The 25,017-nt window shown below is 40.1% G+C and overlaps 2 protein-coding genes across 11 annotated transcripts in view; both read right to left on the reverse strand.

Moving 5' to 3' along the window:
• Positions 1 to 25,017, reverse strand: part of LOC104939516 (B-cell receptor CD22) — a 509,789-nt gene that overhangs the window by 448,475 nt on the left and 36,297 nt on the right. The gene's annotated exons all lie outside the window — the stretch shown is intronic.
• Positions 1 to 25,017, reverse strand: part of LOC104930039 (slit homolog 1 protein-like) — a 60,429-nt gene that overhangs the window by 20,045 nt on the left and 15,367 nt on the right. For all 3 annotated transcript variants that reach the window (XM_027283221.1, XM_027283220.1, XM_027283219.1), the window contains 10 exons: positions 12,084 to 12,155; positions 11,743 to 11,814; positions 11,194 to 11,265; positions 10,818 to 10,981; positions 10,583 to 10,730; positions 9,554 to 9,625; positions 7,678 to 7,749; positions 6,373 to 6,444; positions 6,080 to 6,223; positions 5,811 to 5,974 (listed from right to left, as the gene is read on the reverse strand). In XM_027283221.1, the coding sequence (XP_027139022.1) occupies positions 5,811 to 5,974; positions 6,080 to 6,223; positions 6,373 to 6,444; positions 7,678 to 7,749; positions 9,554 to 9,625; positions 10,583 to 10,730; positions 10,818 to 10,981; positions 11,194 to 11,265; positions 11,743 to 11,814; positions 12,084 to 12,155 (1,052 nt within the window). The remainder of the gene's footprint in view (positions 1 to 5,810; positions 5,975 to 6,079; positions 6,224 to 6,372; positions 6,445 to 7,677; positions 7,750 to 9,553; positions 9,626 to 10,582; positions 10,731 to 10,817; positions 10,982 to 11,193; positions 11,266 to 11,742; positions 11,815 to 12,083; positions 12,156 to 25,017) is intronic.

Here is a 25,017-nt window from a genome sequence, read left to right on the forward strand (position 1 = left end):
TTGTTTTGTCATTTGGCTGCTGAGAATGATCATTTCTTAATAATTCATCACTGATTCACGTAATTATGTCACCACAAATCAAGAGTTCCCTGATTTGATTATCCACAAATGAGCATAATTAAATTCACATCTGACAAAGTGCCTGATTACTGCAAAAAGATAATTCAGAGCATTGATAAATATGTTTTGAAATATAATTTCTGTGAGAGAGAGTGCATTTGCAACCGCAAACGCAATATGCTGGCGAATATCTTTTTTCATGTATTTAATGTTTGTGATCGTCTTTTATTCTTTCTTGATGATGACATGTAACAAACATGCTGCTGTTTGTCTTTGGGTTGATGTTTGGACACACTGAAAAGCCAAGCAAGTAAGGACTAAAGGAGGCTGTCAGTAAAATATAAGATGATGTAAACTCACAGTTCTGTGACATTGCGGGGGAGTCCTCTGGCAGAGCCTGCAGGTGTTTGTTGCTGCAACGGACCACTGAGTCCATACAGGTAACGGCTGGGACACTGTGGGCCCGGAGCACAGCTACTGTCATCCAGTACAGACCTGAACACATAGAGAGGACGGTGGCTCAACTTCTATAAAACATTGAAGTCAAGATGTGAATTGAACGATGTGGTTTTCAAAAAATCACTGTAGGTCTGTTGTGGTGAAGAAGACGTCTGGTTGTGGAAAAACTTTAAAACCCAACCTCTGAAATTTTGCATTTTCTTTTTCACCTCTATCTAACTCTTCCAAGCGGACCACTTTTGTTTCTGTCTTCCAATAGTTGAGCAAAACCTCAACCCCCTCACGTGGAACAGCCTTTAAAAGACTTGAAACTAAGAGAATTGGTCTTTCTGAGTATAGTAATAGTACATTAATTGGTTGGTACTAGTCAGTGTCATACGTATTTTAATTATTTGTCACATTAATGTATACTGGTATGTTTTTTTGTGGCCATGTTATCTGTAACTATTTTTATGCTGCTGTCTTGGCCAGATCTCACTTGAAAGAGACCACCGAACAAAAGGGGGCTGGAATGCTAAGGGGTCAATTTCAGTGTTTCAGTATGTGGTCCCGTCACAGTATATTGTGTGTTTTATAGTTGAGTGTATGTATTGTACCATCCGGCAGCGGAAGTCAGGTACAGCTACATCCGGCAGGGGGATTTCTCGGAGGAAGGCAGGGCCCTGGCAGCGAGGATTTCCTGTCACAATCCGCCGGCTCCGGAGCCACGCCCCAACCAGGACAGACGGCAGTCACAGTTAAAGGATTGGCCAGAAGATCCTGATTGACAGAAGAATAGTAAAATAGAAGATGAAGAGGATGCCAAAGAAGCAACAGAGTGTAGTGTGTGTGTTACTAACAGTGTGGACAGGTGTGGGCAGGGGTGTCGAAGGCTCCAGGCAGGATGTGTGCTCAGTTGGTTGTCATAGAGAGACAGCAGCCGGACGTGGGCCAGACCTGTGAAGCTGCCATTATGGATACAGCTGATCTTGTTGTTTCGCAGCATCCTACACAACACACAACACCACACACACACACACACACACACAACACACACACACAACATTTATTTAAATCAAGCCTTTAAGGACTGTACCGTTTTTGTACAGTATATTAAACCAGTTAAATTATTTCCTGTAGTCTATGTTATGCCCTTTTATGTATCCCCAATCAAATGTAAACCTGTACATGGAGGCTGGCAATAAACTTAACATGAACACTTTTAAACCCAATTTTTTTATGTTTAGTTTTTTCTCTTGCTCCACTCTGTCTCTGCTGTTTTTACATCGACTAAATCTATTTGAAATCTTTTAATTGAGCTACGCACTTTACTCTCTGCGACTTAATAATACTACAGGAGGAATATGAAGTGAACTCACAGCAGGCGTAGTCCCTCCATGCCTCTAAACATGCTCCCTCTTACAGACTCCAGGTGATGGGCTGTCAGATGAAGCTCCACCGACGAGGAGGCACCTTCGAACGCCCATCCTCAATCTCTGAGATCTTGTTGTTGCCAGTTACTGGAGGGATTAAGACAAAACCCAAAATAAGAATATCCTGTGGTATTCACACATCGGTAGAGATCAGGCCAATCCAACTGAAGATTAGTTAGCAAAAAGGAGACTCCTGTTTAACTCTTGTTATAAGTACCTTTTCCACATTTTACAGAGAGATACAAATTACAGAATAGATTGGCCCATTCCCCTCTTAAGGGCAGACAATACATAATGGTCAAAATTAACTAGATATCGTCAAAAAGCATCACGTGATGCTTACAGTAAGACAAAATGTAATTAAATAAAAACCTAAATGTGCATTTTTCACTTTCTTTCCACTAGTCCTGAAAGAAGACATGTATGGAAGCAAATAGCTAAAATCTAAAATGATGCGGTGCACCACAGTAAAGGCTAAAACATGAAGTGTCTTAGAAGTGTCTTTTATGACAGAACGGGTATTCGTCATTGTCATAGCTTTCTGAGTGACCTACATTTCTTGAGCTGCGACAGGCCCTTGAAGGCTCCGGTGGCCTCCAGCACGGAGAGGTCGTTGTTGTTGAGACGCCTCGCGACGACAGTCACAGAGACAGAAAGAAGAGAGGGAGCAAAAACATCATTAGCCAAGAGCCGGTTTGGATTGTGTGTGTTTGTCCAATGAGTGTGCAGTCATGCGTATGAGTCCATGCACAACATGTCATCATGGATATTCAAAAGTGTCTGTGACAGCGTGTTTGTATTCAATCATGTGCATAGAGTGTGTGGCATGAGTGCGAGTGAGGGTGGCCTTAACACTGCTGAACCCACAAGGACTGCCCAATAGCAATGTACGCCGATTCATTGATTAATGTCTTTATCAAGTCAAAATGTTTCCAGCTTCATTATTTTATACCAATTAATCATGTAATTCCAAGCATTATTTTTATAAACATTTTACCTTAAACTTTTAAATAATATTATGTGTTTTTTCATATTAACTGTACAAAATGTACTGTTTACTTCACCTTGATAATAAAGTTTATTGTTCAGCTTATAAATATCCTTCATCCATAAACATAAAGCAAAAGATATTTCAGTCAAATAAATCCGGGCTGCTATATTGCTAACAGACTCTTTTATCTTAGATGTTGAACTGGTACAGCCTGAACTCCAGTATCGATGGACTCTAATCAGACTGTACATACTTTCTGTACAGGTGTATGTGTTTAGTCTCACAGCTCTGGTGGGACAGGGCAGGTGTTCAGGGAACTTGGTGAGGCGGAGGTTGGAGCAGTCGACCACGTTTGCCTCACAGCGACATTTGGCAGGACACACCGGCTTACTGTTACACTCGTAGCTCAGACGCCTGTCCTCAGTACCTAGACACATATGCACCACACAAAAACACGCACAGGCAGGACAAACCAAAAGACTCATGTGGGTCAAACTGATGGAAAAAAGAATTCTGTGACTCTGCAGTTTTTACATCTTAAAGACAAGGGACACTCCTTTAATGACAATAACGTTCGCATCGTGGACAGGGAAGACAGGTGGTTCGAATGAGGAGTGAAGGAGGCTATTTATGTAAAAGTAGAGAAACGACCATCGGCACACACATGAGCTCAGGTGACCCCCACCTATAATTAACATATTTTTTTGTTTTTTTATGGGGACAGGGATCTTTAGGGGGAGAGAAAAGACAAAGTATATACCGAAAGAAGTGGTATACATCATCTGAAAGCTGGGAAACTGAAGATTATTGTCAGATGCAGCTCACATTGTGTGCCAAGTTTTTTTTTAGTCATACATCTGTAGTAAACATTGTGGTTTGTTGCTAAGGTGCCAATAATGCCATGAGGGCTTTGAACTTTATGATATAGTATTATTAATTAAAATATGATGGCAATTCCTCATAAACTATTCCCGACCACTTAAAATCTGATAGAAATTCCCTCCAAAATACCACATTACCGTAAAACATTGAGGGAACACATACTGTGATTTGGTCTACTTCTCTTTTGGAAATTGCACTAGGTTCCAGTTTAAATCCTGGTGCATTGGAATTTCTGTTGGTAGTGGGTTGCAGTTTCTTCTACTTCTTCAGTTTAACTAAAATCGTCCCAAAATAAACCCCGTGTTTAACCCAGATCTAACTTGATTAACAGGCCAAAGTAGATCAGTGCATGCTATGTTTTTATGTCATGTCAAGCTGATTGGGTAAATTTGTTTTTACTCTAACATCCATTATCGGGAATGCTGACAGTCAGTGTATACTAGAACACACATAGACAAACATAATCACCTGGGATGTGGTACGGCTCCTTGGCTGCCATGAAAAGAAAGGGAAACAAAACTATGTCAGTCAAAAGGTTTGAAAGCTTCAAAGAACCAAACAGCCACACACACATACAACACCACACACACCTCCTGGAGGAGGTCTTGTATAAACCTGGCAGCTATAAACTTTAACATTCTTAAAGATGAAAGAAGGCGTGAAATAATCTGTCTCCTTGTTTTGCTGTTTATGGAAGCGATGTGTCGGCCCGCAAGGAGCTTTCCAGGCCTGGCAGTGGACTAAAGCAGCGTGGAGCAGTTTATGTGGTGATCAGAGAGCTTGCCATGGTCTCACTGGCCAGGGGCTGGCTTCACACACTGGCATGGTGTGGGGGAAGGAAACAGCCTTGAGCTTCTAGATACAACGTCCAGTTACAGTCAGTGGAATTAACTCGCTCCATTCTCATCGTGTGTTACGCACTTTCCAACAAATACTGTCAACTTTCACACATGAACTTTCAGTCTATTTGTATCACAACACACCTCACAAGCTTTTCCTTTTCAGCACAGGGACTTCTCATTATGTTTTAAAGTAGTTTAACTACATTGCATATTTATTTGTCATATCAGGGTAAACTTCTATGTTTTCCATGGGAAAATAAAACAGAAGACTCCCAGATAAAAAATTATTTGCTTTTCATTGAATTCATAGACTACAGAAAGGAAATGCTATTTTGAAGTCTTAGCTGCGCTTATTGGGCGACAATCACACAGAGGTGACCATGTGACGTCTGCATTTTGAGGGAAAAGGACACAATCACCAATTTGGAGAGGTGAAATGGAAAAGTAATCTAAACAAACAAGTGTAACAAATTACTGTTGGCAGGGAGTATCAAGTAATACTACTGTAATGAGTAACAGATTCGATTTTTTGAGTCCAAGACTGCTTGGAATATATACAACACATATTATTATTGTTGTCGAAGCTAAACAACAAATTTAGAGACTGTTTTCTCACATTTGAGATTTTAGAGAAAATCACCACATCCATTCTCGTTGTGAGCTTCTTGAAAAGCTCCAACAGTCTTTTAAACATGTTTGATTTTATCTTAGCCAGAAACTTGTACCATGTGCCATGCACTTGTGGTTGGAGCGCCATAGATATGAGCCTGAGACAAGGGACGAACAGGATGCAATCACAGATATCTCAAACTGGAATCATTTTGTATTCTGTCCACCTTGTCTGACCTTGACTCACCAAGACAAGAGACAACAAGTTCTTGTTGGTTTGATACAGTCTGGATTTTGAATCATAAACAGAGACATATGTGACAGCAGAATGTCACTAACTGGTATACATATATGCTAATGTGGTTTGTGTATGACGAAAGGTTGTGGGTAAAGATTTTGCATTTCTACATGTAATGTGTGTATTTCTCTTGAGAGAAGATTTGCTGTGGGTCAACATCAACTGTAGCTCATGAAGCCAGACTGTCAGTAACCATCTCATTTTCTCTCTCTCTCTCTCTCTCTCACACACACACAAACACACACACGCAAACTGACCAGAGCAGCGGAACTTGTTGCTTTTGATCTGCGCGATGCGTTTGTTGGCGAGGCGGCGGGGGCTGGCGCAGCGCGCTCCACTGGTCTCTATGGGGTTTGAGCGCAGGAAGTCGGCCAGCCACTTCACATTACAGTCACACACGAAGGGGTTCTGGGCCAGGTGGCTGATGGGAAATCACAGGGGGCAGCACATCAGTCAGATCAGACTTGAATGGAGTGGAACTGAACAGCAGAGAACTTAAAAATAGTATGTGTGAGTGTTTTCTTACAGCGTCTGGATACTGTGCAATGAGCTGAAGGTGCCTTTTGCCAGACTCTGGATTTTGTTGTCATATAGCGACAGCAGAGCCAAGTTCTCCAGATCTTTGAACACTGAGGCTCTGACACAGCGGATTTCATTGGCGTTCAGCAACCTGATAAACACAAGAGGACATCAGCATGATGACATCTTATAAGCCCATCTATCAAACAATGGGCACGTTCAAGCCATTTGACAACTAAGATTCCTTTGTGTAAAACACAGTGAGCGTAGATGTCAGACAGTGTTGTGGTTTGGACTTACAGCAGCTCCAGTGAGGCCAGGCCATCAAACACTCCACTGGGCAGCTCGGTGATCTTATTACCATACAGAACCCTGCACACAGAAAGCAGAGCATGTATTCATACACATGTATTTCATCAGTCTGTTACTAGTTACTCTGATGTTTTATTATAAACCCATTGGTAAAATCTTAAGGGGGCTTATCACTTCACTACAACCATGGACATATTTCCACAAAGAAAACACCTTAATGTACAGACACATACAGTTTATGCATATATCACATGTCTGATGTTGATCTGTTATGTGCCCTCTCCACCATTAAGATCCACAGATTGGTTACACAGGCTGGTTACACCCAGGTCACAGTTTATGAGAAAGGGTGATCAGGTTTTTTTCCTACTGAACAAAGACACATTAAAGCCTCGGCCATACTACATGCCTTTAAAAGTTGTCAGATGGCTGTACTGTTATACACACTATACACCTGTAATCGGGTGTCTTGGAGTCGTAGTTTGCAATCGACATGACTGCTCAACAACAGGGCGTCACACACTACAAGATCTTCCACAAGGAATCTGTTTGGTCTCCAAAATACATTTCACAGGTCATTAATAAGAACAAACACATGGTGTTTAATTAGGCGAGTAGTTTAAAAACACACACAAAGGACAAACATTCATAACATATAGCTGTACAAAGTAGCTGATAATTAGCCTGATCAGCGAGCATCAGTAATCAATTCACACATCATTAAATCGTTGACCAAACCAATAACTAACAGCAGTCAACATTAGACAACTTTATTGTACTCTAGTGTTCCTGTAGTGGTGACGAAAAATTAGAAATACACAATTAACATCTACATCGACACCAAACTCCCTTTGAGGAGCCTCCAGCTTCTTTTATATCTCTTATCTGCCTCATCTGGTTTTATTTCCTTTTGTAAAGAAGATGGTTAAGAAAAGTGCGATATAAAACAGGTTTATGGTTATCATATGTACATATATATACACATGTACATACATGTACACAGTCCCGAAGGCCACCTGCTATGATTGTTTGTACGTCCTGATATTTCATAGAGAATCTGTTTACAGAGAGCAGGCGCCACTTTTGAATTATTCAGACCAAGAGACTCGCAAAACTACACGCATGCGGTGCAAACACATGGAATATAGACAGACATAATATGGACATATGTAAACACATATTGGTAGAGGCACTCTCATAACATTCTGACAGTTCATACACACACACACACACACACACACACACACACACACACACACACACACATACTGAGGCAACCTGTGTGTTACTCACAGGGAGTTGAGAGCTCGGAGGCCGTGGAAAGCATCAGGAGCAATTTCAGATATCTGATTGTTGCTCAGGTCTCTGTGAATGAAATGCATAAACAAGAACACACACACATTTGGTCACAACAGACAGACAACAGAATCACTAAATCTCCTAACTAACATCTTTGTTTTGATATGAAGGTGAAGACTGTTGTCCCGTCCTGTGACAGCAGGAATCATAGTGTTATATTGGATTGCAACTTCAGCTTTAAAAAAAAGGACAAATTCAAACAGTTCCCTCTTGTTCCTATCAGCTCAGGAGCATATTTAAGATGAGATCATTACTAAAATAAAAACAGTTACAATAGAAAAAATATGTCATTCATTATTCTTCCATTGCTATTTTAAAATGTCATTAATGACGTTTAAAGCTCCAACAGACATTTTTCCGAGTATTACTGTGCTGTTAACTCCCCATGTTCCCCTCACAAAGGTGATCGTGACTTTCATGCCTGGATTTGGCTGACTGTGCACGTCAGGAAAGCTAGAACAGGTTTCTCCTTCTTTATTTTTTTTTTATCTCTTTGGCAACACTGACAATTCAGCCTCTGACTGATTTTTTTGTGTATGTATTAACTTATCTTATGACTGGTTATTTTTATCACTGTCTTTATGATTCTTTTATTGTTTTGTGTTTTATTTGATTTACTTGACTGTTTCATAGCTTTGCTTAAATGTGTTGTTGTAAAGACCTTCATATTTTGTGCTTTGCCAAAAGTGTGATATAAAAAAAATAATATTTGGATTCAGAGCTGAGAAAGTGTTTAGTGATGTGTTTTCTTCTTTATGTAACATTTCCATGCGCTATTCCCTGGGGTCAAATATACATAAAGGGTTTTATTGTTCATTTTTCAAATTAAATCAAATAAAACACATTTATAAAGAGGAGGAACCCCACTTTATGAAATGACTGGTCTGTAAGTGAGCCTGACACAAACTTTTCTTTACATGAAAGGCGGCCTCTAAGCTGCTCCGCTGGCCAACTTTTAAGTTTTTACATCTCTGATTTGGTCTGGCTCGCCAAACCACAACATGTCAGTTTACAAAATCCTTGTTCTGCTGCCACATGTCAGTCTCTCAACTGTCATAATAAATTTTAAGACAAACCACTTAAACCAGCCTGGTAATGTAATCAACCCCCCCCCTCTCAGGACTCGGGGCAGACTCACAGATATGATGTAAGAGGACAAGGGAGGGGAGAAGACAAGATTGAGAGGAAAAGGAAAAACCACAAAATGGGCAAAGAAAAAGAGAAAGAGAGAAGAGTGGATGAACAAAAGCCACAAAAATAGAATAGAAAAGAAATAAAAACATAGGGGACATGGTTATGACGCTATAAACATTATTATCGTGGTTAAATGTACATTTTTTAAAGTATATTCAGATCACAGCGATATGCACTTGATTCATCATGCAAGACCCTTAAATGGCCTCTGATGGGGACTGTATCTGCTGCTGTCATAAATCAAGCGCTCCTCCATGCTGAAAATCCACTGGGGCTGTTTGTTATGTCGAGCAGGAAAACCACAGCTCGTGAACAGTGGAGACAGGGGAAGACGAGAGCAATCCAGTTGGCAGACCAGAGTTTAAAACATGAAAATTGTCTCAGAGGCATCGGCCCTCTGGAGGCAGACAATGTGTAATCTCATTGGTTGATAAAACTGAAGAGGAGGAGCTTTAAAACTACAACTACAGCTGTACCAAATATTGGTGATGTCACAGAGACTATGACTATTTTTATACAAACATGAAAAACAGTTTCTTGGACCTTCACTGATATTTATGAGCCTTTATTTTTAAGAGTGTATTCTGTTTAGTTAAAATGTCTTTAGAGGACTCACATTCGACGAAGCTTCTTGTAGGAGGTGAAGGCGCCCGGAGGAACTGACTTGATGCCATTCTGCTCCAAACGACTAGCGAGAGGGAGATTCATTATTTGCCTCTTGTAGGTTATCACACACCACAGCACAGCTATGAATAACAAATTACATAATTCATGCACAATGCCCAACGTCTTTAAATATTCCCACAAATATTTTTGAGAACTCGAGTCTGGTCAGGGCCAATTGCAACTCTAAATGCAACAAATGACTTAACTTTGTGCTTTATTTGGCTCCAAATCTCCAACAAGATCCATAATCCTATTTGCCAAAGAGTTTCTCATCAGGCTGATGTTGACAGAAGCTTTCTGAGGAACCCGATTTCTGCAGTCTTCAGCATGCATCTTTACAAACTCGCCCTCAGGGTATAACTTTGATGATGATGCTAGCTGCCGTTTCCTGAAACCTTCATTTATCTTCTGTGTTCTCAGCTGTCCTTGCATGTTGTTGTATTGTTCTCCATGATGATATTATATTCTTTGGAAAACTGAAAGTTGGTGTGAACATACCTGATCCATATTTCTTGAAAACACAACACTCTTTCCAATACTTTTCTCCTTTTTTGACAAAGACACTTTCCACAGCTACATGTAGCACACTTGTCAGTGTTGTGTCAATTCGCCTATATGCATGCGAGATCTATGCATCCGCCAGAGTGCCCACTACACAGCGGCACAGTGGTGCAGCGGCTAGCACTGATGCCTTGAGCCGTGGCTGAGGCCTTTCTTTGTGGAGTTTGCATGTTCTCCCTGTATCTCTGGCTTCCTCCCACAGTCCAAAGACATGCAGGTTTATTGGTGACTCTAAATTGTGTGTAGGGGTGAATGTGATTGTGAATGGTTGTTTGTCAGCCCTGTGATGAACTGGCAACTTGTCCACGGTGTACCCTGCCTTTGTTACAATTTGTAAACTCATCCAATGGACCAGATTGGATCCCTTGGTGGACCCGCGGGCTGTATGTTTGACACCCATGATCTAGATGGTACTCACATCTCAGTCATGGCCTCAGGCAGGTGGGCGGGGATGGCAGTAAGGCCCCTCCCTCGACAGTCCACAATGTTGTTGCTGCAGGAACACATTGGAGGACAAGAGCCAGAAGCCAGGCTGCACGGCTGAACAAAGGCGCTGCCACCGTGGCCTACAAACAACAAAAAAAAGTTTCTGTATGAACTCCATCATCATCCACACTAGGACCTGAGCATGTTGTGTCATTGGGCAGCTGTACCTGAGCAGGCAAAGTCACCCTTGCGCAGCTCAGCAAGGTTCAGGCCTCTTAGTGAGGGAGGAGAGCTGCACTGAGTGTAGAGGCCCAAAGCCGCCCGCTGCCGCAACCACGGAGACAGCCAGGCCAGGTGGCAGTCACAGCGCAGAGAGTTCGAGTGGAGACGACTGAGAGAAGAGAGAGGAAGGGACAAAGAGAGGGGATCAGGGGAGAAAGAGAAAGGCAAGGTGGGAGTGAAGGAGGATGGATAGGTGGGAGGACATAACGAAAGGAGAAACAGGAGTACTGGTAAATATCTTACTGTGCTCACGTCTCACTGTTCTGTTTTCAGAGTGAACAATGTTGCATTCTGGTTAACACACTGATGTGAAAGACTCACAATGTGCGGAGCTTTGGCATGTGGTTGAAACTGGAGACTGGAATACTGCTGATGTTGTTGTTGTTCAGCGTGCTGGGAAAGAGAGAGACATATAAATAGAGAAAAAAAGGAAGAGAGAGCAAGAGAGTGGGGGGGATGAAAGGACATAATGGGCAGGGGAGGATGGAGAGATAAGTAACAGAGGGAACAAGGAGACAACGTGGGAGAGAGGAAAAAAGAAAGAAGGAGGGAGGGAGGGAGGAGAAGATTCAGAGGATGGGTGAGAGAGAAAGAGTGAGGCGTGATGAGAAGAAGGGAAAGAAGGGAGAAGAGTGCTTGAAATGATGGCAGTGTAAGAACATTTAAAAAAAAGATTTGATGGTAAGTGGAAGTGAGAGGAAATGAGAAAAAAATTGACAAGGGATGACAGACAGATGAAGATGAAAAACATGATTTAGAAAGAAATCGTAAAGTGTTTTTATTGAAAATGAAAAAAACAAACTTAATATTCTTCTTCATAGAATCTGTACCTGTAATATCTCAGCCTTAGTGTTTTTTCAGGATACTCACAGAACTTCCAGAGACCGCAGAGCTCGAAACGCCCCCTCCTCGATACAGCTGATATGGTTTTTATCCAGCTGACTGGTAATGAAAATTACAGAACACCAGAATGATGTATATTTAGTCAAACAATCAGTTAAATCAACCAATTATTCAATCAAGTGATCGACTTCTTTACGCGTTTCAAGCATACTGGAGTATTGTACATGAATCTATCTGTGAGAACAAGTTAAACCAAGAAAGACAGATTTGATTTCTTGCAGAAGTGGATTTTATACCTTTTTATTTTATTGTATCCACTAGTTTCATTCTCTGCTCTGTGTATGTGTGTAAACATTGTAAACACTCACAGGTTTTTGAGGTCTGTGGCCCCTCTGAACGCCCGCCTTGGGATGGCCTGGATGAAATTTTCACTCAGGTCTCTAAAAAACAAGAAAACAGAGAGAACATCAGTCTGTTGTTGTGTTAACACACGTTCTCTGCAGACGCTTTGGTAGCAGCCAGTTTTAAATTTGAAAAGAAGAGAAAGAGGTCGCTTGTACTCCAACTTATAAAACACAGAAAATACATGCTTCCTATTTTCTCAGTTTTATGAATTCTGCCTAATATATATTTTTTTTAAATCAAGCTTTCCGAATGTATTTATATAAACAGGTCAGAATCAAACCCTGAGCCACTGTGCCAATCCCTGAGCCGTTTTACATGGGGCGCATGTTCTACCAGGTGAGCTACTTGGCATCCCATGTTTTCTATTTCTATATATGATTTGCATTGAATTTGTTTCTAGCCCAACACAAGATTTCCCTGCCAGAAATTAAAAATGCCTGTAGCTGTAGAAACACCTGAGAAAAATGTTAAAAACGATATGAAGTTTATACCTCTGCTGTTAAACACTGGTTCATCCTGTAGCGTCATCATCTTCATCTACTATCAGTGTATCAGTGTAGTGACTTTCAGGCTATTACCAGCTAATTTTATACCAATCTAAACACCGGTTCCCCTTTATCTTAATGTTGTTTTTCCCTTTTGCCTGGAGGGGTCTGGGGGATAAATGCTCAACCCCCAGAGACCGTCACATGTGGTACTCCAGGCTGGCAAAGCAGAGACAGAGAGATACAAATACTACAAACACACAGATGGTGTGAAAAAGGACAACAGCAACGATGCAACATAAATCAAATTTTTCTTTTAATTATCAGATTTGTATCTCTAGTCAGAAATCAACAGAACTCAACTGATAAAAGGAAAAAAAATGTGTGTGTGGTGTGTGTTTGTGTGTGTCAGATAAAGCACAGAGGAGGATGTACATCATCTCTGGCTGCCCTGGAGGACCTCAGACACACTCCATTAACGTCAGGGTTAAACCAGAGAGCCTGACAGAGGAGGAAGCACCCACTTACTGAGACAGACACAGCTGATATAATGTATGTACTGTCTCACATCCAGCCTCAAACAGTGTCTTTGTAAAAAATAAAAAAAACAAAAACAGATTAAGTTCGCACAGCAGAACCTTTACTGTTTACACAACAGCAAGAAGTATCTGTCTGTTGTCTGCAAAAGTAAAATCGCTCAGTTGAAGACGTCTTCAGAGGCAGATTTTGTGTTATGTGATTATACTGAACTGCTGGTTTTGCATTAACACTAATAATTCTAATATTTGGTCATACCAAAGTGACTAAAATGTCAGGTTTGTTCAAGGGATGGTGCTAATCTGCTGAATCAATGTGACAATATCAAACAGTTCAATAAACTAACTGTAGTATAGCTCGGTAAATGTTACCATTCAGCTTAAAGCACAGCTGAGCGATATCATGTGGGGAAATTGGGTCATATTACAGTTGATCTGTTTCTATAATAGAAATACTGTGTGTAGTAAACCAGATGACACCTCTGTGTGGCCAACAGAGGAAGTGTCATGGGGAGGTCAGCGGTTAAAAGAAACAAGACAGCTTGAAATAAAATATATCAGCATGACAAAAAAAAAGATAAAAGTAAGTGAAACAGCTGAACATGACACTGTTTGAGGTCTGTGAAAAAAAGCAGAGGTCTGAAGCGTAAATCTCAGCAGTGTCTGAGACATAAAACAACCGGAAAAGGAGGTGATGAGAGATATACAGAGTAACAGAGCGGACAAAAGGAGTACGAGTTGATAGATAAACACAGTGAACATGTGTGAGGTGGTACAGGACAGGGAGCATGATGCAGGGATAAACATCAGGGTAAAAAGGTAAGACATGAGGACGCTGAGGGGATCAAGACTCCCAGTGGAGGCATTTTGGACTAATTGGGAGACCCCAGTGCAGACCCAGAACACAATAAAGGGATCATACATATCTCAGTATCCCTACTTTGCTTAATCTTGTTGCCTGAACTGAGATGAGGAGTGAAATTACCAAACAAAGAGAAATAAAAATGGGTTAGAAGGAGAAAAGCAAATAGACAATATAAGAAGAAGAAATGAACAACAAGACTATGGAGAGAGTTGGAGCAGGAGAGGATTGTTATGGTGATCCAGATAAAAAGGGAGATGGAGGCTTGTTAGAAAGAGACAGTGAAGAAATGAAATGAAGTTCACTTGTACTCAAGGCCAGTGAACCAAACTAACCCCTTACTTTTGTCTGTTTGTCACTCTCTGTTCACTTCCAGTAAGCTTTATATGCTCTCATAGATACAAGTGACAGATATGTTGTTAAAGTATTTTAGTTCTGTTTGTCACAAATGAGTTATTTATCTGCAATGCAAAGAAAGAATAAAACAGAGCTCAGCGGTGTGGCTTCACAGCTAGGAGCATTTTGGAACAGGCTGCTTCTGAATCAGCAGTTTAATGTAACAAAAATATACAGCAGCTTCAGGAAATGTGAAATAAGATATGATGATAACAGTGATGTATTACTAATCTCAAGCAAGTTTGAAGTGTTGGGAAGTTAAGGTCATAGTGCAAGAGGTTTTCCCTTTGGAGAACTGGTTAGAGAAGGAGAATGTGACAATGTTAAAAAAGTGTTAAATGTTAAACTATTTCATCTTTTTGTAGGATATCCAAAACATTAAAAAAAATATTAACTGATGGTGAAAGTGTGTTTGTGGAAGAGCAGAAAACACAGTGGGCAGGGATAGACAAATGCTGTTGTGACCATTTCATTAGAAAACATGACAGATCAAATTCACTGCCTTAATTATTAGAAGTAATTCCATAGACCCGTTTCCTTCTTTTCTTTCTTTCTTTCCAGATCTTTTATGAAGTGTTTTCTTGTATTTCGGCATACATGTGAGGGCGTGTCAAAGGCAGCAAATCTGTGGGTGCTCGGAAGTTCAGGCACAAATGGAGGATTGTGAGCACCCACAGGAAAATCAAACTGTCAGCTGACAACATCGGGATAATTGGGCATAGTAGAGAATAGGCCAAGCAGAACTTTAACTGAGCTAAACCTGGGTTCATTTCTATATTAAACTTTTGTGGTGTCCAGACAGTCAATCTCAGGTTTTGACTGCTGTGAGGCTTGATACACTGAGTACTGAGTCACTGTAGTGAGTGATTGTATCTGCCTCACCCTTCTGTTTCCAGTGTGTATGAAAAACTACGAATGAAAAATGGAGGACTCTCGCAAATTATATTAAATTTCTGCCATATTCTATAAAAAGAGGCTCCTAAATGTTACATACTGGACGTGTGGACACTGGAAGTGTTAACAGTATAAGGTCAAGTTAAAAATATAATGCATATTAATATATGCATACATTAAAATGTATACTTTTACTTATTCATAAATACTTTGCAAGCATTCACATCCACAGCACTGTACTATATAAGGGTAGACGGCTCTCTCTCTTTTGTCCACACAAACACACACACCAATATTAAAGATGCTTTCCCATCTGGTTGTCAAGATATCTGTTGCTGGGACACCAGAAGGCTGGATATGATGTTTACTGCAGGGAAACAGACTGGTCACAGCTGGACGTGTGTGTGTGTATGTGTGTGTGGACAGTAGGCAGTCTCATAATATTTGCTTTTTCTCCATCAATCTCCTCTATTCATTTTCTGATCCGCTCTGTCATCTGTTGTGTCCGCGTCCTCCCTCCTCTCTCTCCTTCCTCACTCCTCTTCATGCTCTCATTGTTCTGCCATCTCTCCTGTCGTTTCAATATCCTCCTCCTCCCTCCATCACTCCCTCCCTGCTCACAGTGGAGGGTGAGAAAGGTAAACTTTCCCACTCCTTCCCTGTTCGTCTTCTGCTTGTCACCCCACTGTCCATCCATCTTGTCCAGTTCTGGGTCAAACAGGGGTTAGTTTTAACTGAGTGACCTTCCCTGTTCTTTCCCTTTTTTTCCCCTGTTTTTTATTCTGTTGATATTAACATCTTTTATTGTAAATAAATCATGTGATTATCAGAAAGACTTCAGGCAGCAACAGAGAGAAATGTCTCATCACAGCTCAAAGTGTCATCTAAGTTACAGCCGTCTTATAAGATGCAGTGTAACTTATTTTAACTTTTGTAACTAATGTTTAACCCAAACCAAGATCTTTTTCTAAACCTAACCAAACTGCAACAATATAAACTCATAAAAGGTGAAATATTCCTCAGCATGGTTTACTTTAAAAGTCTGGAATGTTGCATATTTCCTATTGATAACTTTACCGCAGAGTCCTGCATGTGCAAAACTGACACTAGAGGGGTACCTACAGCATCAATAATTCTCTGAATTACAATTATATGCATTTATTGTGTATTACAAGTACAATACTGCCCAGTATGTTTCTGTCTGATGAATAGACAAAAAAAAGCAGGTGCACATGCTTATAATAATATTAAAAAATGATCATTTCAAATCATTACACGCTCATTTTGTATGGTTAAGCATTGTTCAAGCTCAGAGGTTAGTTTTAAATTATAATGGAGGTCCAAAACCTCTATAATACTTTCGTTTGATGGAAGGCTGCAGCCAAAAAAACACATTTTTTAAAGTCTGAATATTATGAATATTATATAGCTTTGATAAAACACTGGAGCAAGTAGATAAAACAGAATGGAAAATATGAAAATAGACAGGAAGTGCAAATTTAGGAAGAAAAGTTTAAAAGTTCAAAGAACAGCAGATACCATTAAAAAAAAAAATCAAGGATCTGGTGAGAGAAAATCTTCTTGTTTTATTACTGAAGCCCACAAACATTCATTTTCCTCATTTCCCCTCTGCCACAGAGCTGCAGGCAGAGAGCTCACACAGACAAAACACAGCACGAAGGGACATACTCAAATACACACATACACACACTCATGAACACACAGACACACCACACACACATGCTAAATATTAGCCTCACACAACATCCAGGGGAAACATGGCTGCCCCTTAATTCAGCACAATCCGAGCATATTACACCACAAACACGCTACAATGCATGCGCACACACACACACACACACACACACACACACACACACACCCACACACTTTACAGTATTTGCGTGACAAACTCACATGCTCCTATTAGTGGACACAAACATGACAAATACTGAGTAAACGTACATGAACCGCAGCCACTAAACTGAGAAGGTTCATAATATGATGGCACGAAGGAGACAGGTAACCATGGCAATGGACCAAACTCGGCCAGCTCTGGAGGTAAATATTGTAAATGTCTTTCTCTCTCCTCAACCATCTCTCTCTCTCTTGTTTTATATATCAAAAGAAGTAAAATGTGCAAAGATAACTATTTTGTGGTGGTTCTCAATTTAGCTGCTCAATAAAGATTTTTCCAGTCCGGTTTGAATTTCCCAAAAATAATACAGTGCACACAGGAATTTTAAATTCATTGCAACAGTTTGCACCATGAAATACAAGACAGTGACAATGCAGACATGATGGAGAAAAAAAGTTGTTTGTTCACAAGTTCTTACTGCAACTGTAGAACCATTTGAAGATCTAATTCATGATGTTCGCATGACCCAAACAATTACAGGCAGCCACACTGCACGTCACTTCGAGGAAACATGAAAACATAAACTTTGCAAAAACAAAGTTCAGCTGTTTTGGATCTTTTGTCAGGAGCCAAAAAAAAAACAAAGAAAAGAGAAAGTTCTGAAACTACTTTAGACAAACAACTGTTTCACTTTTAAAGCAACGTGCAGTAACTTTTTCTACCTTACAGTAACAGCTTCACTCTTATTTTGATGCTACACTGATGTATAATCAGGTGAATGGTGCCTCTGTCACTCTGCACACTGGTCTACTTTTACTTTTAACTACTCTTCTCATAATATCTGCCTCCATCCGTTCCTTCTCTTTTCATTGTCACTTCATGTCTTTTCTTTTTATTTCTCTAGAATCCTTCCTTTATGCTTCCCTCTTCTTTCATGGAGAGAGGCCCTGTTTCCCATTCTTCTTTTTGTCACCTCCATGTCTACTGACTGTTGCTTTTTCATTCATTACACTCATCCGTCCATCTCTCTTTGCTTTTCTCCCTCCTTTTCTTTCACCTCTTACTCCCTTCTCCTTTTCAGCTCAGGCTTTCTTGCCTTTCATCAAGACAACAATCTTTGCTCCATCTTTTCCATACCTCCCTTCCCTTGCCACTGATTCTTTCTCTCATCACTTGCCTCTTTCCGTCCATGTTTTATTTCTCTTCTCTCCCTTCATCCCCCTTCATGCCTCCATCCGCAGGGGAGCAGAGCACTTAATTGAAAAACCCCGCTGGTGGATAAGGGAAAGGTGATGGGGGGTAAGAAAACAACAAGGAGGAGAAAGAAACGGAGAAGGAGGAAAAAAAACTTGATGGGAGAGAGAGAATAAAAATGAAACAATGGACACAGAGATGTGAGTGAAATGTGATTGTTGCTTGTCTCTCTCTAATATTTGTCTTAGTACCAATCTGAGATTAGAGATTGACTGTTTGAACAGTCCTGTCTGTGTTTTTTTTCCCATCATGCTTTCCCCTCTGCTCTCACAGTGTTGGCTTTACTTTGGACAGACATGACAGGAGAAATCACAGTTTCAGACCTGACCTCCCACAAACACACATGCAGACACACACTCCGGTCTAAAGAATAACAGCCGAGGAGGTTTTTGTAGAGGGAGTGATGGTGTCTGCCCTCGCCACAGATCCTGTTATCCAATGTGAAGCTGTTACCACAAACAGCAGGGCGCACCCCGCAGTCCTAGCTTTAAGGAAACTCAAATTCTGGGAAAATCCTGCTCCTGTGTGTTCTGCGATGACGGATTTGAGCCCTGTCGATAATGTAAATATAGAAATGCATGCATGTGCAAATGGACTGAACACATGCAGGCATTTCTGCCGTCGACTGGAAAGCTTCATCCAAAGCCCCTCGTATGAGTGTGTTGTGTATGTTATGTTTTGGGAAGCATAACAATGCTACAATGTAAAATATTTTCATACTTTCCAACACTACATCAAACGGCTCCATGTGTTGCTCACACTGACAAACCAAAAGAAAATGAACTCCAACACAATCGAATGAATTCATTTAAGAAAGGTTTTCTTCAGGTATAACCAGATGGTGCACAAACACTGCAGAGTATAATGCAGACAGACTCCCATATTGTAAAGTTTCACATACATCCAATTATCTCACAACACTGTGAGGCAGCAGACAGTTCTAAAACCTGCGTGAATGCAAAAAATATTACACAGTCAAACACAGAATTAATTAAATTTGCAGACTCTTTCTCTCTGTTTCATGCTGCAGACTCACCTATAAATAATTATGTCACCAAATCACATGCAAAGACACAACACACACTATTGCTGTATAGATGCTAATCGGTGTAATTAGCACACCGACACATACAAAAACAGACAGTTATACTGTCATATCACTCCAGCACGCTCTTCTTCTCTGTCAGTAAATTAGTCGGGTAAACAGGGGGGTCACATTCAGGTTAGCATCTCAACAGCAGCAGCCTGGCAGCTGCCATCACCACCTCTGTCAGCTTCACACCGTTAATTAGCCGCCCTCAGATGCCAATCAACTGCGCTAATGAGGACAGCTCTGCTTAATGAGAGAAAATCTCCAAGTGTTTTACTGCAACCACAAGGACACACATGAACAGACACATAAAATCATGCGCACACACTTTTATATTTTCATTTTGCGCATTCCTCTTTTGACTGTTCTTACTTTACTCAGACCTATTTTATTTGTAGGGATGGGAAATTCATCTAAATACTACTCAACTATCCGTCAAATGCATACAGAGAGAAAGGGAGAGACAGAGTTCAGAGACAGAGTGCTTCATTCGTAAATGACCCAAACCGTACTCTCACTTAGCCAGACTTATCCACACTACATTTCAGCACTGTGCCAGTGCTAGAGAACCCGAACCGAACTGTAATTAAGAGCACACTGGTTTCTTTAGACTACTGGTTCTGAAACTATTGTATGTAATCTCCCAGCTGTTTTACATGTAGGAATAAAATAAACATAGTATTAAGATAAAAACTAAAATTCTAATGAAAATAATATCTGAGATTACTGGAACATAAGTTTTAAAAAATGAAAAAAGAAATTAAAATATTTAGCATCTTGGTTAATCATCATGTTTCTGAATGTAGCGTGCACATACATCCATGATTAGTTCTAAGCTAAAATGTGACATCAAGATAGTAAGCAGAGGTAAGATGAATGGTTCAAAAACACTACTATCATGGCACCAAACAGGAAAAATTAGGAAGAGAAATATTGTTATTCTTGAACTGGTTCCATTCAGGATTTACAACAAATCTTCTTATGAGGAATAAAACCTGCTTCCTGGGTGAACTGAACATGGTATACTATATACTATATTTTAATGTCTGTTATAATGATGGTATTTGGAGAGCCTAATATTTTCAGACAGTGTAAAACGTTTAATTTAACTAATTTAGCCTGGATCATAAAAAAGCTGTGTATTTAGGCATGATTTTGTAGAATGTTTAGAACATGTGGATCATATTGAGGGACAACAGATGCATTAAATATAATTTGTGATTTTTTCTATTGCTTTATTTACTCCTTATAAAGCCCAGTGTTGACAGGAAGAAGCACTATTCTGCAAAGTTGTCTGAAACAGTGAATCCCATCAATCTTCAATCAAAAGCAAACCTACTGAAGCTCTGTTTTGAATGGCTAACCACACAGTTCACCTCCAGGTCAAGGTGAGTATATGTGTGAGACCCATAATTCTTGGGTTCCCCTGGGCTAAAGGGAGGTGCTGGGAGGGGACACACTGGTACATGAACACACATACACACACATTCAGGCAGCCTCTGGGTATCATCAAAACACACAAAAGACTGTTATTGGGTGTGGAACGAACCCTTCACACAACCACACAGAGCCAACAAAAGACTGGAGTGCGAAAGAGAGAAAGAGAGAGAGAGAGAGAAAGAAAGAAGAGAGTCTACAAATTTAAGAAAAAGTAGGGGATGAAGCAACAATACAGAGGTACAGAGGAGAGAAAGAAAGAAAAAAAAAGAGTGCATATGGGAGGATGATAAAGAAAATGAAGCATAAACTGAGGAGAAAGCTGTATTCATGATGATAAATCTGACAGAAAACCGCAGGAAGCCTCCTAATATTGAACAGGTGTTGATATGACAAGCTGCACCAACAGTGAGAGTTACAAAGGTATGATGAAATTTAACATGAAATCTGGACCAAACCTAAACGTTCTTCTGGTTTCATTCAGTTCCCACAGACGAAGCTTTAAAATATGATCATACTGTGTATGGTTGGATTTATGCTAAACAGTTAAGGAGGAAGAATACTGCAGTATTCAAACTGACTCCCACAAGGCTGAGGTTGACCAACGTCCCAGTTAAGAGTCATTTGTTTTAATCAGAAGTTTTGCCAACTGGTTCCGAGCTGGATCAGGTAACAGACACAAGAGCTCCTAATGGGCTTTATATAAACTGGTGAAGCGTTAATATGTTTCTGGACTCATGTCCATCTGGGTCCAATTTCCTTGAGGGTCTATTCAGACATTCATTTATTTGTGCTGAGGGCTGTGCTTTGATTTTATTTGTTTTCTGAATCACATAAGTCAGTAAGACATAAATGGATATCAAAAATTATATGAATTATTTTCTAAATACTCAAATGAAGAAGTCAAGAAATTCAGGAGGGTTATGGTTGTTTTTCACTAGCTAATGAGTGTAATGTGACAAACATATGGCTCTGTTGGCTGACAGTAATGTAGCTGGTTTGAAAAATTAAAGCTTAATCTACAGTCTCACTTTTTCAAAGTCACCATGGACAAAAGCATCAGAAGTGGAAATTGAGTCCCAAATGTTCCACTACTTAAGATTATGCTCAGAGATATGGATTTAAACATGTTTCTATACATGCTACATTTGGTAGAATGTATAGAAGCACAGACTGTATGTAGTATGTAGTAAATAAGACAGTGACCTCATAAAAACAGGAAGAAGAGATTTGTTTGCTGTATTTGGCTGAACAACGTGTGTACAACGGCTCACAATAATAAATAGGACCAAAGATGGGAAACACAAAAGATGTACCACTTTGTCTAGTCGCCATGCTTCTATTGGCACAAATTTTAGGCAGCATGTAGACACGGTATGGACCTTTATGGACATGGACAGATGACAAAATAGGCGAACAAAACACAATGGAGAGATTGTATATCTCATCTGGCTTAGGAATGCCTCAGGATCCTCCAGGAAGTGTGAGAAAATGTTGGCTAAACAGCACAAAATGATGGATGGATGGATGGATAAAATCTGAGTGAAAGTCAGTTTAAGCCAGTCATGTTACAACCCAAAAACCACAAGCCTTGAATATCAAAGGGGAACAAAAGAAAGAATTTAAGGGAGGAGGTGTGTGTGTGTGTGTAGCTGTGTGTGTTTCCGAGGGCCATCAGCCTGTATGGAGTCCATCAACACAGCAGGAGGAAAAGAAATCACTCCTGCTGGAGGAAGTGCTAATGGCTCTGCACTGTGCGCGTCGCTTTGTGTGTGTTTGTGTGTGTGCTGATTGATCGAACATGCCAGCTCCATCTCTGCATTCCCTGATGGGAGCCAGAGTGTGAAATTGCCAAAAAGGTAAACAGCAAGTAGTCGCAACAGACACACACATTCACAAACAGACCAACACACACACATACACACTTTCTTTTATCATTTATGACTCTCAAGCTTTCTCTTTATCTCTCACACACACAATAACATACACGCGCACACACACCTGTTTATCAACACCTCCGTTCTGTAATTAGTTGTATTTTTCATGGCTGTAATCCACTTTACTCCCTCTCCCTCTGTGCACAGAGGAAAAGTAAGAGTGTTTCTTTGTATCTGCACGTTTTCTGTGTCAGCCACTAAATCCATCACACACGTACAAAAACACATCGCTGTCATAAACGGATCAATCATTCAGAAAAGTTAATTGAAGCGCACTGTTGTGTTTGCTTTTCTTTCTCTCTCCAGCAGTGTTTGTATGTGTGTATCCAGGCGTCTCCAGGCAGTAGCAGTTACCTTCCCCATCCGACACTACAAACACACATTTATAACAAAGGCTTCAGAGCAGTGTGTGTGTGTGTGCGTGTGTGTGACACGTTGAGCCGCATAGTAACCAACTGAGCCCAAGCTACCAGTTATTAAACAAGAAAAAAGGCTCTGTGTGTGTGTGTGTGTGTGTGTGTGTGTGTGTGTGTGTGTTCAGATGTCAAATTAAAGCTTGACTGTGCCTACTGCTCCTGTGGGACTTTGTAAGTGATTTGTGGCGCTTCTGCTGTCCGGAGGGAGACTATTTGCAGTGTTTTCTAGGTGAGAAAAATGGGTCAATTTTTGATCTGAAAACCAGCAAGCACCACAGCCTGAAGCAGCAGAAAATGTCTCTTTAACTGCTCTGTATATGGTTTATGACTTTCAACTAAACAAATGTAAGTAATTAGAAATGTATCAATATACAGTATATTAACTATATGCAATGCAACTATCATGTGGTACAATGTCAGGGTTTGCATCCCTAATTCAATCCCAAAATCCCAATATTTGAGCAAACTTGTTCACAATATAGAGCGAGGAGATAAAAAACAAAATCTAAACTAAAGGTGATCTACTGTAACTTTGAGGAATTCACATGCCACACTGTCACATGCAGACCACTGTTGCAATATGCAACACTGTCCATGCCCTGATAAATGCATAATCCCTATAATAAATGTTATTGTGATTGAGTTGTTTTTGACAACTAAACACTATTAAATGGGCAATATGTCTCATTATCATAAAAAAAAAATGTAAATGACGAGTGACTGTTAATTATGACCTCTGTATGTAAATAAATTCTAAATTATTTTGATAGTTGAATTTTGACAGTGGCTGTCGGGCCATATAGCATTGTGTTCCTCTTTCACAACACAAGTGCTTCATCCCAACACTTTTCGGCAAGCGAAAAACACTATATGGTCACTAATGACGCACAGATTAGCTCTAACATTATCCGAATCCACATGTACATATAAATCATCCACCCACCTGACTTCATTATTTTCTACACTCTTGATTTTACAGTGGTATCCGTGTGTTTGGAGTCAAGTGTTTGGGACGTAGGAAGCTGAAAATACTCATTTTGGTGGGTTTAGGTTGTATGATAAATCAAATCAAATGTATGTATTTACTTTCAAACAAAGACAATTCATTTGGTCAGAGGTGCAATTAAAGCACAAAGGAATACAAAAATACATACCTACAGTAACTAACCATTCCCCCTAAATAAAAATACCCTCCTCCAATCCACTCACACAACAAACAGGCACGTAAGATTCATCACTAAGACAGAACAATCACAGTTTAGAGCATATTATAGATCCAATACCCTCAATTGTAGGCTGCAGTTTGCACACAAAAAGCACAGAAACAGATGGAAAAGGCAATTTTGGTGAAATGGTGTATGGAGGGACAAGTGAGTAACACGGATTGTAAACTCTACGTGAACTTCAGCTAAGCCGTGGTTCTACACTTGAAATATGGATAATAACATAGTACTGTCTCAGTCATGGCACGCTGCACTATTTTTCCATTTTATTCTTGTTTTTTTTTTTCATTATTATTGTTTCTTATCCTTGTTTGACTTGTAAAATCAGACACAGTTAAAATTATTCTGTACATGAAGCGACTTGATCAGAAGGCTGCAATCCATTAACCAGATTTTATGTGTCAGCAATCAACAACAACTGGCCAACACTGTGGACTAGTGACCAAATATAACCATGATCTGTCCAATAAGCATAGTGTGTGTCTGTACCTTAAAAAATACTGTTGGGG

The sequence above is a fragment of the Larimichthys crocea genome, chromosome X (assembly GCF_000972845.2).
Source record: "Larimichthys crocea isolate SSNF chromosome X, L_crocea_2.0, whole genome shotgun sequence".
NCBI classification, from domain to species: Eukaryota; Metazoa; Chordata; class Actinopteri; family Sciaenidae; genus Larimichthys; species Larimichthys crocea.